Below are 15,130 nucleotides of genomic sequence, written 5' to 3'. Positions count from 1 at the left end.
ACACTATAGACAAATACAACTGATTGAAATTGGCAATTAAAGCATTCATTCATAAAGTTAAAAACCCAAAGAAAAGTATAAAAATAAAGCTCTTCTTAGATCACAAAGTAAAAATACACTAGCATAATTAGTTATGAATGGCAACAAATGTTTAAAGTTAAGGCTAAAGAAACTACTCCCTTTCCATTCTATTATTTCTTTTTTTAAAATATTTTTTTAAGTTGTTGATGGACCTTTCTTTTATTCATTTATTTATATGCGATGCTGAGAATTGAAACCAGTGCCTCACACATGATAGGCAAGTAAAGTGCTCAAGGAGCCACAATTCCAGCCCTCTATTATTTCTAATAAATATGACTAGTGTTTTTCATATATCAAGGTTATCTATTTATAAATACTTGAAACTCAAGTATAAAGAAGATGAGATATCTGAAATAATACTTTAACCAATGGGCATTCCTCTAGATGACCTTCGTATTATTAAAATATAATTAAAATTATAATATTCTCTTATAATTTCTATGATTCAAAAGGGCAAATTATTTTTATCAAAAAAGACTATCCCAAAACATTCAATTAAATTAGAAGTTCTATTATAATAGTTCAGAATTTCTGAACGCTAGGCTAAATAATTACTTGTTCTATTAACCAAAAACACTTTTGTGCTTTGTTTTGCTGAAATTTACCTATTGAATTGTACACGTATAATGATTTTCTTAATTTGAAAAAGGTGTGGCTATGAGCACAATCCTGTTTTAGAACACTTGCCAACATTCCAGAAAGTTCCCCAGTTCCTAGTTAATCCCTGATATCAGTCCCCAGTCCTAAATTGTTTCAGAATCCCCGTAAATGGCATTTTCTGGAAATTTCATGTAAAAGGAATCATATAACATGTGATCTTATATGCGGCTTCTGCTACTAACATGTTCTTGAGAATCATCCATGTTAACACACATTTATCAGTAGTATGTCTCTTATAATTAGCAAGTAATGTATTGTTTTATAGAAATATGTATGCAGGGGCTGGATTGTGGCTCAGTGGTAGAGCATTTGCCTCACACCTGTGAGGCCATGGGTTCCATCCTCAGCACCACATAAAAATAAATAAAGATACTATGTCCATCTACAACTACAAAAAAATGTTTTTTAAAAAATGAATGCACACGGGGCTGGGGATGTGGCTCAAGGGGTAGCGCGCTCGTCTGGCATGCGTGCGGCCTGGGTTCGAACCTCGGCACCACATATAAACAAAGATGTTGTGTCTGCCAAAAACTAAGAAATAAAATATTAAAATTCTCTCTCTCTCTCTCTCTCTCCTCACTCTCTCTTTAAAAAAAAAAATGAATGCACTCACCAGTTAGAGGACATTTTCATAATGGTTTTTGCCATTATAATGAATAACGATACCATAAACATCTGTGTAACAATTTTTGGATAGACATATGCTTTCTCTCAGTTACCTATAACTGGAACTGCTGCATCTTGGTATATGCATGCATAACATTTTAAGAAATTCCTAAACTGTTATGCCATTTTACATGCCTACTAATGGCATAGGAGGGTAGCCGGTTCATGTTTCTCTTCATTCTAAGACTATGGTTAAGGCCAGCTGTATTTTCAACCATTTGATTAGGTGTGAAATTGTGGTTTTTAATTTGTAATTCCCTAATAACTAATGACATTGAGTATCTTTTCATGCTTATTACCCACTCCCATACCTATTTTGGTAAAATAAATCCTTCCCCAATATTTAAATCAGTTGTCTTATTACTGTTATAAAAGTTATTATATATTCTAGATATAAACACATTATTAGATGCATAATTACTAAATATTTCTTCCAGTCTTGACTTGTCTTTTGGACAAGTTATTTACCATTTGAAATTAATTTTATTAAAGATGGAATATGTGGTAGGGGTGTCGTTCAGTGATAGAGAGTATATTATTAAGGTTGCCTAAGGCTCTGGGTTCATCCCTAGCACCACTTAATTAAACATTGTTTAAAAGCATAAATAATCAAGGCCAAGAATATTTCTATCACCCCAGAAAGTTCCCTCATGATCCTTTACAATCAGACATTACCCACCAAATCCTAGGCAGTCACTGAGCAATCTTCTGTCATTACAAATTACTTTTGAATGGCCTAGAAGTACTTCTATAAGTACACATATGTGATATACAGTGATATACAGTATCGACTCTTGTTGCTAGCTTCGTTTGCCATAGTGTTTTTTATTTTTATTTTTTTTTTTTAACAACTAATGGTGTTAGGGGCTGTAGCTGTAGCTCAGTGGTACAATATTTGCCTCAGAGGTGTGAGACCCTGATTTGATCCGAAGCACCACATAAAAATAAACAAAGATATGTGTCCTTTGGGAAAAAAACAAACAAAAAAAACCCTAATGGTGTTGAGTAACCACATCCAGTTAATTCTAGTTAGGTTCTTATGAATGAAGCAGGTATTATCACTCTTTTACAATAAATCTTTTTATAGATATTCTTTCATCTCTTTTGGATAAAAAACCTAGGGCAGGAACAGCTGGGTTATGTGGTAGGTATATATTTAATTCTGTAAGAAGTTGATCTATCCCCGGGACTATAAAATAGGCTGGGGGCACACAGGGTAGAGGGGACATGACAATGATACACCAGTTAAGTGACTATATTTTATATGCTTCAAGAACAATATAAAAGAGTTTCATTTCACATTCTTAATATCAGTCTTGATATCTTCAGTCCTTAAATTTATCCATTCCAATAGATGTGTAGTAGTATATCACTGTGATTTTAACTTATATTTTCCATATGATGAGACATTAATAAAATAGTTATTGACGGGGGATGTGGCTCAGTGCTACAGCACTTGCCTAGAATATGTGAGGCCCTCGGTTTGATTCCACAGCACTGCCAAAAAAAAAAAAGAAGTACTAGTACATACTAATCTTTTCTTTTTGGGTTTGTTGTTGTTGTTTCTTTAAGTACCAGGGATCAAACCCAGAGGGAATTAACCACCAAGCACATCCCCAGCCTCTTTTATAACTTTATTTACAGACAAAATCTTTTTGAATTCCTTAGGGCCTTAACTAAATTGCTGAGGCTGGCTTTGAACTCACAATCCTGTCTCAGCCTCAAAAGCTGCTAGGATGGGCTGGGGATGTGACTCAAGCGGTAGCGAGCTTGCCTGGCATGCGCAGGGTGCTGGATTCGATCCTCAACACCACATTAAAAAAATAAAATAAAGATGTTGTGTCCACTGAAAACTTTAAAAAAAAAAAAAAGTATTAAAAACCTCTCTCTCTCAAAAAAAAAAAAAAAAAGCTGCTAGGATTACAGGCATGTAATCCTTTAATTACAGTGGGGACGGTGCCTGTCATTTACTAACCATTTTTAAGTATATTCTTTTTGAAGTATCTTCTGCCCATGTTTTATTATTATTATTTTTTAAAGCATCTCACTATGTTGTCCAGGCTGGCCTAGAACACCTGAGCTCAAACAATCCTCCTGCTTCAGCCTTCCAAATAGTTGGAACTGTAAGTATATGGCATTGCAGCTGGCATCCATGTTTAAATTTGATTATTTGTCCAAATGTGTTGAAGATTCTTTATAGTGCTAAAATTTTGCAAAACAAGGTGAATTCTAAGTGGATTAACACATATAATCATCCTGGTCAACTTCATGAAAAGGGATATGCAAAATATTGACTAAATTTAAAAAAAGCATAGAAAAAGAAAATGGTGAGGATTTTAAAATATGGCTTCAAATTCAATCTGATGACCTCAATCTTAACCTATTTACTCCAGAACAACCACAGTAACACAATAAAAGTCAAGATAACTACCAAGGAATTTTTTTTTTTTTTTTTAAAGAGAGAGTGAGAGAGGGGGACAGAGAGAGAGAGAGAGAATTTTAACCTTTTATTTTTTCTTAGTTCTCGGCGGACACAACATCTTTGTTGGTATGTGGTGCTGCTGAGGATCGAACCCGGGCCGCACGCATGCTAGGCGAGCGCGCTACCGCTTGAGCCACATCCCCAGCCCCAACCAAGGAATATTTGAAATCAGTAAGTTATTACCAAGATTCATGAATTGTGTTAAGTCTGATCTGGTCTTTTAGCAAAAATACAATGCATCAGGTTTACTTGTAATGTACTATCATATCAAATCCTATTTTATAGCCTAGTCATGTGCTGATGTTATGCTAACTAAGCAAGAGGATGGTTGGGTTTGGGTGGCTATGTATATGTGCCTGTACATTCATTACTATGTTGCCGAGGCTGGCTTTAAACCCCTGGGCTGAAGTGATCTTCCTGCTTCAATCTCGTAAATGTCAGGACTGCAATGTTCTACTCTTTAATCTCTTCTATCCTCCAGATCTGGTCATGTTATATTACTTTCTTTAGATCAATCTAGAATAATTAGTATGATCATTTCTCAAACATTTTCATCACCACAGTAAGAAGAAATGCATTGGAAGAACAGAAGTTCTTTAGAACAAACAAAGGGAAATGAAAAAAAAGTAAGGAAAATGGGAACTGGAAAGACAGTAGAATGAATCAGACATTAGTTTCTTATATTCATATATGAATATACGACCAATGTAAATCCACATCATGTACAATCCAAAGAATGAGAAGTTATCTCTATGTATGTATGTCAAAATACATTCTACTGACACGTATAACTAAAAATAATTAAAATTAAATAAATTTTTAAAAAGAAAGAAATGCCTTGCACTTTAGCAGTTACTCTTCCTTATCCCCCCCCGAACCCTGCCAAACCTCTCAATCCATAAACAACTAAAATACTTTGTCTATAGAGATATGCCCATTATAGATATTTCATATAAATGAAATCCTATAATACAGAATTGCTGTAATCTCCTATTTTTTTTTTCTTTCTTCTTTTTTGGGGGGCGGTACATGTGTGTATGTGCACACGTGCACATCTTTTTTTTCTTTTTCTTTTTTTTGCTTTTTTTTTTTTTTTTTTTTTTTTTTTGCTTTTTAGTACTAGAAATTGAAACAAGGAGCACTTAATCACTAAGGCACATCCCAAGCCCTTTTTATATTTTATTTAGAAAGGGTCTTGCTGAGTTGTATAGGGCCTTGCTAAATTGCTGAGGCTGGCTTAAAACTTGCAATCCTCCAGCCTCCACCTCCAGAGCCACTGAAATTACATGCATGCACCACCATTCCCAGCTATTACTTTCAGTTCCTTTTTTTAAGGGGCAGGGGAGTGTGGTGAGGGTGCTGTGGATTCAACGCAGGGGCACTCAACCACTAAGCCACATACTCAGCCCTATTTTGTATTTTTATGTAGAGACAGGGTCTCATTGAGTTGCTTAGTGTCTTGCTATTGCTGAGGCTGGCTTTGAACTCGCCATCCTCTTGTCTAAGACTTCCCAGGAGCTGGGATTACAGGCATGTACCACTGCAGCCGGCTCCTGTGATTTTGAAAAATAAAATCCATACAGCCATCTATTTTCTAAAATATAAATCTGTAATTTCCTTAAACATTCTTAATAAGCATAGCCTTTTCCAGCTGAAGATCACTTGATAGAAATGCAGTCTTTATTTATATTAACAATGGAGTATTTAAACTGATATCACTCCTTTGGAAAGATAAAATTATCAGACAAAATTGTTTTGGCAAAAAAACTTAACTATCATAACATTAACTGTTAATTTCTTTTAACAATATAAATTATTTCTGCTTTGAAGAAAGTAATTTACTTTACTTACTACAGAACCTTACCTTGACTAAGATGTTCATGGTAAATAGATGCTAAATTGGGAAGATGTTGTTGGAGATGAGATGTTAGTTCTGCATGTGAATTAATCTGAACTAGTTCCTCTTCACATCCAGATTCTTCACCATCAAAATCAGCCATATTTTTTTCTGATTTTGCACTGACCTGCGAGCTGCTGCAACTGACGTCATCTGCACTTAGCATATCATCAACCATATGCCTATAATACAAAGAAAAGCACAGTTAGTACTTAAGAAATTAAACATAATTTGTGAATCATTAAAAAAAAAAGTCTTTCTTAAAACAGTTCGCACAAATTACAACACAATCAGAAACAAAGCAAAACTGGTTTTTGTTGCTGTTACTATTTTGTAGTGCCAGGATCTGAAGATTTCTTTAAAATATATATATAATATATGGAATGTTAATGAGCTTTATAAAAACTACAGACCCCAATGTTAGAACTATTATTCATCATTTAACAATGTAGACATATCATACTTTAAAATATGTACAAATGAATACTTATACCTTGCTAGAACAATTTCAGAGAGAATTCATTTTGGCAAGATCAATAATACTCCCAGTTATGTATTATTTCATAAAGTCACAAAGTGAAACCTTAAAATTTTTTTACATTTGTTCATACATCTTCAGAATCAAATGGGATAACTACCAAGGAAATATTTCAATTTATGGCTGCCATCTAGACAGAGATAAGATTAACTGGAGTACTGGAGATGTGGATGAAAGAGTGCATCCTTAGCATTCACAAAGCCCTGGGTCCAATCCCCAACACCACCAAAAATAAATTAATTGGGAGATTTTTAGCAGAAACACAATTCATCAATGTATATTGTAATATATATCCCAAAACCTATTTACCAGGCCAGCATGCACAACAAAGATACATAAGCACTCACTTCTAAAACATTGTACTGAATAATGAAAAGAATGTAAAAACAAAAAGATGAAAAACTAACAAGAAGAAAAGTGCAGGGTTAATTTAGAGACACACAAGTAGTATCAGACACCTGGAATATAGAAAGAAAGAGCTTAAAAAATTAAGTCATTATGTCCTGTGGGGTTGACTTCTTTTTAACTTATTGTTAGGATGGGTGACAAGACAGATAGGCAACATGTTAAACAGAACATACTGCATCTCAGCTTTACAATGAACTGTTCTGTTTTCATCATGAACAGGGCTAGGAACAATTTTGAATGCACACACCCTTAATATGAGACATTAAAACAAAGAATCTCAACTAGGTGATTCTGCCTTCCAGCAGGGCCATCTGGCAATGTCTAGAGACATTTTTGTCATTCTAAACAAGAGTATTTATAATTATTATTATTACTATTACATATACGACTGGCTTCTAGAGATAGGAGCTATGTAAACCGTTCAATGTTCTATAATGCACAAGACAGAATTCACATTGCTGAGAATTCAAACCAAAAAATTATATGGCCCAGGGGTTGGGGTTGAGTGGCAAAGTGCTTGCCTAGCACATGCAACACACTGGGTTCAATCCTCAGCACCACATTAAAAAAAAGTAAAATAGGGGGAGGGGCCGAGGCGAAACCCGACGCCCGAAGCCGCCCGCGCGGGGCGCGCCCCTCGACGGGGCCCGGGGCGGGCTCTGGCTGCGGCGCCCGCCGTCCCTCCCCCCCCCCCCCCCCCCCCGCGGTCCCAGCCCCGCCGCCGCGCTGCGAGCCCCTACAGCCGATCCGCCGCTCGCGCCGCCCGCTCCTGCCTCCCTCGCGGCCGCCCTCTCCTCCGGACCATGGCGCGCCGTGGCCGCTGCCGCCTCCTGGGGCTCGCCCTGGGGCTGCTGCTGGCGCTAGCGCTGGCGCCGCGGGCGCTGCGGGCCAAGCCCACGGTGCGCAAGGAGCGCGTGGTGAGGCCCGACTCGGAGCTGGGCGAGCGGCCGCCCGAGGACAACCAGAGTTTCCAGTACGACCACGAGGACTTCCTGGGCAAAGAGGACTCCAAGACCTTCGATCAGCTCACCCCAGATGAGAGCAAGGAGAGGCTGGGGAAGATTGTTGATCGAATTGACAGTGATGGGGATGGCTTTGTCACCACCGAGGAGCTGAAAAGTTGGATCAAACGGGTGCAGAAAAGATACATCTATGATAATGTTGCTAAAGTCTGGAAGGATTATGATAGAGACAAAGACGATAAAATTTCCTGGGAAGAATACAAACAAGCCACCTATGGATACTACCTGGGAAACCCCAGAGTTCCAAGATAGTTCCAATCATCACACCTTCAAAAAGATGCTGCCACGTGATGAGAGAAGGTTCAAGGCTGCAGACCTCGATGGGGACCTGACAGCTACTGGAGAGGAGTTCACTGCCTTTCTACATCCTGAGGAGTTTGAGCATATGAAGGAAATTGTGGTGTTGGAAACTCTGGAGGACATCGACAAGAACGGGGATGGGTTTGTGGACCAGGATGAGTACATTGCCGATATGTTTTCTCACGAGGATAATGGCCCCGAGCCAGACTGGGTTTTGTCTGAACGGGAGCAGTTCAGTGACTTCCGGGATCTGAACAAGGATGGGAAGCTGGACAAAGACGAGATTCGCCACTGGATCCTCCCTCAAGATTATGACCATGCCCAGGCCGAGGCCAGGCACCTGGTATACGAGTCGGATAAGAACAAGGATGAGAAGCTAACTAAAGAGGAGATACTAGACAACTGGAACATGTTTGTTGGAAGCCAAGCTACCAATTATGGGGAAGATCTCACTAAAAATCATGATGAACTTTGAAGAGACACTCACTATAATGTGGCAGATTGTCATACGCTTTCATTTATTGTCTTGGGTGGTTGCTACAATTGTCTAATTTACAGTAGTTGTGTCCCCCCAAATGCAAGTTTATACCTCAGATTGGGGTACAAATGATTTTTCACTCAAGATTTACTGGAAAATGGTCATCACTATTTTTTCAGTAAGATTTCTCTCAAAACACATTACAATCTTGGCAAATTGCAATTCTGCATGGGGACACATTGCTACAACATGACTTTTTAAGTTTTTTTCCACTAAATTTAAATGAAAGGGGAATAAAACTTGAAAAAAAACCCCTATTATTCTTAAGGTTGGGTGGGAGGGGCAGTATATGGAGTGACTGCTACATATTTTAACTATCAGGGGTTTTTTTTGTTGTTTTTTTATTATTTGCCACTGCTAAAAAGTTGGAGAAGTAAAAATTCTGATGAAGCTAGATAGTGGCATTGTCCCAGGTAGCCTTATTTCCGAGCAAGTCTAACATTTCAGATTCTTTCTTCCTTTTTACTCTGAGCTGTTACTGTAAGTGGTATATAAAACCTCTGTGCATTTTTATGTACAGACCTGCTAATGTGCACAATAAATCCACATTTTCTTTTTTTAAAAAAAAAAAAAGTAAAATAAAGGTATTGTGTGCAACTCAGCAAAAATACTTTATATGGCCCAATATGTCAACTGTGTCAAGACTAAGAAACACTGCCCTCAATTTAAATATGTTAGTAACAGAAAAAGGAAACAAAGTAGTTAAGTACAAATATATAGAGCACTCAAACAACTCAGTTGAATTCTGGAAGATCTAGCAAAATGTCATGGCTAAGAAAACTCATTCTGACAAATCACATATTCATGTTTCATCATCAACTCAAAATACTACTCTTTGGCTAGGCATGGTGGTACATGCCTATAAGCTCAGCAACTGAAGAGGGTGAGGCAGGAAGATTACAAATTAAGACCAGCTTCAGAAACTCAAAAAGACCCTGTCTCAAAATAAAACTATAGGGCTATAGTGGGGTGGGGGTGGGGGGTGAATTAGCGGTAGAGTGCTAGCTTGCATGAGGCATTGGGTTCAATCCTGGGAGAATGAACAAATAAAGGTATTATGTCCATCTACAACTACAAAAATATTCAAAAAGGGGCAGGGGGTGGGGCTAGGGATGTGGCTCAGTGGTTAAGTGGTTTAACTCCTGGGTTCAATCCCCAGTACAAAAAAAAAAAATCTACTCTTTTTAATGACAATAATAAATAGCAGCTAATACTTACTGAGCACTTATTTTGTGACAATCACATTAGTCCACAAATTCTCACAGTAAGCCCATGACAGAGGTACTATTACTATTTTTCCCATTTTATATGTGAGAAAATTAAAGAAAAATTAAATATTTGGCTCAATATAATATCACTAGTAAGAATCATTATTAAATACTATGGGTATAATTCACAGATAACCAAAAAAATTATACTACAACTTATCCTAATTAGTATTTAATTAGGAAAAGCATTTAACTTCCCTTTTCATCATCACAGTTTAGAAGCAGTTTCCAAAAGTAATCTTGTGGGGTTTTTTTTTCCTTGATGGGTTTTTCTGGGGGCAATGCTGGGATTAAACCCACAGCATCATGCATGCAAGCCAAGTGCCCTACTACTGAGCCACACCCCCAGATCCATGCATGAGCAATCTGAAATCTGCTTTCAGGCGATACAAGTGCTAAAAGTCTAAATCTGTGCTCTCCAATATGATATCCACTAGACATTTATGGTCACTACACACATGTAAAAAGTGGCTAAACAGAGATGAATAAAAAATTATAAAATATACACTAAGTATTCAAGAATTCTTATTAAAAAATGCAAAGTATCTTAATTTTCATACTGATTAATTTGGAAATGATATTTTAGAAAAAACTCATTTAAATATACAACGAAAATTAATCATACTGCTTCATTTGCTTTTTTAAATGTGCATACTATAAATTTGACTAGCATTTACAGTTTGCACCATATTATTTAACAGCAATAATCTAGAATAAATTTTAACTGAATAAATGTAGCTAAAATACTTCCGTAAAAGAAATGCAAGCTGAATAGTTATTTTTAAGCAGGCTTACCCATCATGGTGGTGGTGGTGGTGGTGGTGGTGGTGGTGGTGATGCTGGGGACCAATAAATTGACGGCAATTAAATAATTCATTTCCAATACTCTCCCCAAGGAAATCTCCAGTCCGTGTGATACAAGACTCCTGAGAACCTTGTGCTATATGAGCAGCATTTATTTCCCCTGAAATATCATGTTCTGGGTCTTCAGAGTGAGAACAAGCATCCAGCATTCGTATTCGATTATCTACAGATGGCAACGACTCAGTGTTAAAAACCAGGTCCTTTCCTGTTCCATTGCTTGTTCCATTTCTTTCAGATGGGCCTTGGGAATCCCCCAAGCACATGCCTGCTTGACTTTCTAACTTTCTACTCCGAAGATCTGTACCACAACTGGCTTTGGGAGGATTATGACCATGATCCTCATCATCTTCTTCTTTCAGGGCTTCCATATCTGCAATGTCTTCTGACTGCACCTCACTTCCAGGGCTCCCAGCTGACTGGCTTGCATGGCTAGAATTGACCTCATTGCTAGATCCATCACTATGCCCACTACTGCTACCAGGACCACTGCTTCCATCTTCACCACTGTTGGCAGTCTCATCAGAACTTCCCTGCATGGATTCCTGTATTTAGAAACAAATAGATTTAAATAGTCAAACTAGTAGGAAAAAAGTAACTAATACGGAAACACTGTGTTTTTATAAAAGATGGCCACAATCTTGTCATATTCTTTTGAACTATACAAAATAGAATTTTTTAAAAAGAGGTCAAAAATACTAAAAGGAGAAGGAGTCAACATGGGTTACATTTATATTCCCAGTTCAAATGATAAACAAGGCAGAAATAAAAATCATTGAAAATAGGGAAAAAAAATTATATACCTCCGTGTCTGAAAGTCTCTGTTGCACATGTTTAGTTCTATTAATAAGTTGCTCATCCATTTCAATGTCACTTCCTCCACTTTGATGTGTATCACTGTTATCACTGCTTTGAGGACTTGCCGCAGGTGACCCTGGAAAGTAGATTTTTTTATTTTTAGTTCTAATTTATACTAGCATAGATGTAACAGAAGAAATTGATTCTTTAAGTTATTTGCCAAAGCTTTATGCTAAGTAGCCAAAAATACAATCTCTAAATTTGTTCACATTTGGCAATTACTTCTAAAGGTAGATGCACAGTGCCAAAATGGTGGCACACAACTGTAATCCCAGCAACTCAGAAGGCTGAAGCAGAACAATGGCAAATTCAAAGCTAGCCTCAGCATCTTAACAAGACCCTGCCTCAAAATAAAAACAAAAAGGACTGGTGGTAAAGTGTCCCTGGGTCCAATGCCCAGTATCAAAAAATAAAAGTGGATATACACAATTTCAATTAAAAGATACTAATGGTTTGAATCAAAACGGGTAACATGGAGGACAGGGGTACAGTTCAGTGGTAGAACACCTATATAGCATGTGAGAGGCCATTTGTTCAAACCCCAACACTACCCAAAATAAAAAGGGGGAAGACTAAAGATGGATTACTAAGGTTCATGTCTTTTCAAAATAAACTTTATTACTGATGTTGCTATATAAAATAAATTAACTCCAGAAGACCACTAAAACAAAACTGTAAGTCATATTGTCATGCATTTCTAAGGCTCAACTTACAAGGTGATGGAGCTGCTCTTCTGAGCTCTTCTTCCTCTGAAGGAAAAAGGGGAAGGGGAAAGGAGGAAAACATTCTAAGTGACTGAGCTTTTGGGGGACAGCTTATCAGTTGTTCATATTACACAATCAAAATACAAACAGGGAAACCTGGAATAGCTATTGTGGGTACCTACACAGGTTAGCCTAAGAAAAGAGGAGTATATAATGTCAGGGGAAAAAATTGGGTGCAAATACGTAAAATTTTAGGAAGTCCTTAAGAGTTACACATGTGAAAGATACGCATAAAGCACCTGACGCAGCAGAAAAATATTCAAGTGGGGAACACAAAAAGAAAACTATTACGTTCTACTCATAAAATTATTTCTAAATCAAATTTGTTTTAATTTTTAAAGGAAACAATATTAAAGATGAGAAATATCCATACCTACCAAAACTTACTACACTTTACTTGATAAACCAAAAACAGGAACCAAAGACAATTTATTATTAATCCTTTCATATAGAGTATACTTCCCATTCCCAAACTTATCTTGTAATTAAAACTGAATTGTAAATATAGATCAAGTAACCTTTATCTGAAATGCTCGAGACCAAAAGTGTTTCAGATTTCAGATATATTCATATTTTTTAATATCTGCACATACATAATGACATATTTTGATGATGAGACGAAAATCTAAACACAAAATCCATTTTTTATTCCATATATGCCTTTTACACCACTTCCATCTTTAGGTTTACACACATAACCTGAAGAAGATTTTTCAATAATTTTAGTATGTTTATGTTTTGGCTGTGACCTCTCACATGATGCAAGGTGTGTAGTTTTCCACATGTGCCATAATGTCAATGTTCAAAAAGTTTTGGAATTTGGAACATTTCAAATTTCAGATTTTCAGATTAAGGATGCTCAACCAATAGCAGAAAACACTTCAAATTTCATTAACTTTATACAAGTAAATTTAAAATACCATATGCTTTACTAACCTTTCTTATTTCCAATAGGAATATTAGTGTTTAATAAAGATGCAAAAGAACTCTGTTTAGACAGTTGAGCCTTAGCTGCTAGTGCATTATTCCACAATGCTTTAATTAACATGGATGCCAAGTACAGTGTCTACAAAGAGAGAGAGATTAATTTGGAGCCTTTATAAAACATTGTAGCAAATGTAAAACATTTTTGTCTAACTGAAAGGTCAACAATAAATAAGTGACAAGTAAAATACCTGAATCACAAAATAAGTTGTCATTTTATATTTGGGGGGGGGGGGGTTTCCCAGGGGGATCATATCACTATTATGTCCTGAATGTATTACCTGTTCAGTGTGAACACTTGGCTCAAGAGCTGAAACCAGATTAAGGAGGTGTCTAAGTGGTACAGGATCCAAATTCTTGATGAGTGAAGGAAACAAGTCATGTATATACCGACTACAATGTTTCAACTACAAAACAGAAATACAGACAATAGTTAAAAATAATTGCCCTATATAAATCGCTTGAGGGCTGGGGATGTGGCTCAAGAGGTAGCGCGCTCGCCTGGCATGCGTGCGGCCCGGGTTCGATCCTCAGCACCACATACAAACAAAGATGTTGTGTCCGCCGAGAACTAAAAAATAAACATTAAAAGTCTCTCTCTCTCCCCCACCCCCCCTCAAAATATAAATAAATAAATATAGACAAATAAATAAATAAATCGCTTGAGATGAAAAAGGTAACACAGCTTGAAATTTCAAGATATTAGTTAATGATCCAGTATTTTTAAGTTGGTAAAATAATAATTACCAAATATCTTAAATGGCAGTGTAAAACATAATGAAAATAAAATCTGATTTAAATCTCTTAAAATAGTAATTACCAAATACAATAAATAGCAGTGCAAAACAGTAAAAATAAAATTTGACACAAATTTTATTTACTGTTTTGCACTGCTATTTATTGTATTGTATTGACACAAATTTTATTTTAAAGCAAATTTTAGCCAAATAAATCATAAGCTTAATTTTCTAATCACAACAGAGAAGCAAATAATTAGTTCAAAATCTAAGTACAAAGAAGATGCCATTGAAATATAGGTACATCATGAATATAAAAACAAATACAAAATTAAAATGTAGGCAATATAACTAAAAAGAGACAATAAAATTTTTTAAATAAATAGATAAAATAAAGGTATTGTGCCCACCTATAACTAAAAAATACATACATATATATTTAAAATGTAGGCAATTAAAAATAAACTGCAATTCAGAGAGAACACAAGTAAAACATTTCAGATATACTATTCCCCTCATATTAACCGTTTAAAAAGTGTCTATATAACTTTTACTGGAGTACACAGTAGAAACCCTCTTAACACTCTAAAATTAAAAAAAAAAGACAAAGAGAAAGACTCTTTCATTTTAATAAGCAGAAATAGCAAGTATGAGAAAAAATATATTTGTAAAGATATAACTATTGTGCTAGGGTTATAGCTCACTTGCCTAGCATATATGAGGCACTGGGTTCAATCATCAGCACCACAAAACAAGTAAGTAAATAAAATAAAGGCATTGTGTCCACCTACAACTTAAAAAAAAATTTTTTTAAGGTATGATTAGCCAGACTTAGTGGTGCACACCTGTAATCCCAGCAGCTTGGAAGGCTGAGGCAGGAGGTTCATGAGTTCAAAGCCAGCCTCAGCAAAAGCGAGGTGCAAAGCAGCTCAGTGACACCCTGTCTCTAAATCAAATACAAAATAGGGCTGGAGGGCTGGGGTTGTAGCTCAGTGGTATAGCACTTGCCTCAAATGAGTGAGGCCCTGGGTTCAATCCTCAGCACCACATCAAAATAAGTAAATAA

The 15,130-nt window shown here is 36.5% G+C and overlaps 2 protein-coding genes across 5 annotated transcripts in view; one reads left to right on the top strand and one right to left on the bottom strand.

Moving 5' to 3' along the window:
* Usp34 (ubiquitin specific peptidase 34) overlaps window positions 1-15,130 on the bottom strand; it is a 221,209-nt gene that overhangs the window by 126,802 nt on the left and 79,277 nt on the right. For all 4 annotated transcript variants that reach the window (XM_078029130.1, XM_078029131.1, XM_078029132.1 and 1 more), the window contains 6 exons: window positions 13,609-13,734; window positions 13,280-13,409; window positions 12,293-12,328; window positions 11,525-11,655; window positions 10,656-11,266; window positions 5,754-5,968 (listed from right to left, as the gene is read on the bottom strand). In XM_078029130.1, coding sequence (XP_077885256.1) covers window positions 5,754-5,968; window positions 10,656-11,266; window positions 11,525-11,655; window positions 12,293-12,328; window positions 13,280-13,409; window positions 13,609-13,734 — 1,249 coding nt within the window. The remainder of the gene's footprint in view (window positions 1-5,753; window positions 5,969-10,655; window positions 11,267-11,524; window positions 11,656-12,292; window positions 12,329-13,279; window positions 13,410-13,608; window positions 13,735-15,130) is intronic.
* LOC101958275 (reticulocalbin-1) lies at window positions 7,430-9,200 on the top strand. The gene is given in 2 exon segments (XM_005322170.5): window positions 7,430-8,000; window positions 8,002-9,200. Coding segments are annotated over 2 exon segments (993 nt in total). The 5' UTR covers window positions 7,430-7,535; the 3' UTR covers window positions 8,530-9,200.

The sequence above is a fragment of the Ictidomys tridecemlineatus genome, chromosome 12 (assembly GCF_052094955.1).
Source record: "Ictidomys tridecemlineatus isolate mIctTri1 chromosome 12, mIctTri1.hap1, whole genome shotgun sequence".
NCBI classification, from domain to species: domain Eukaryota; kingdom Metazoa; phylum Chordata; class Mammalia; order Rodentia; family Sciuridae; genus Ictidomys; species Ictidomys tridecemlineatus.
The sequence above is the reverse complement of the archived record's forward strand: the minus strand, read 5'-3'. Positions and strand labels throughout refer to the sequence as shown.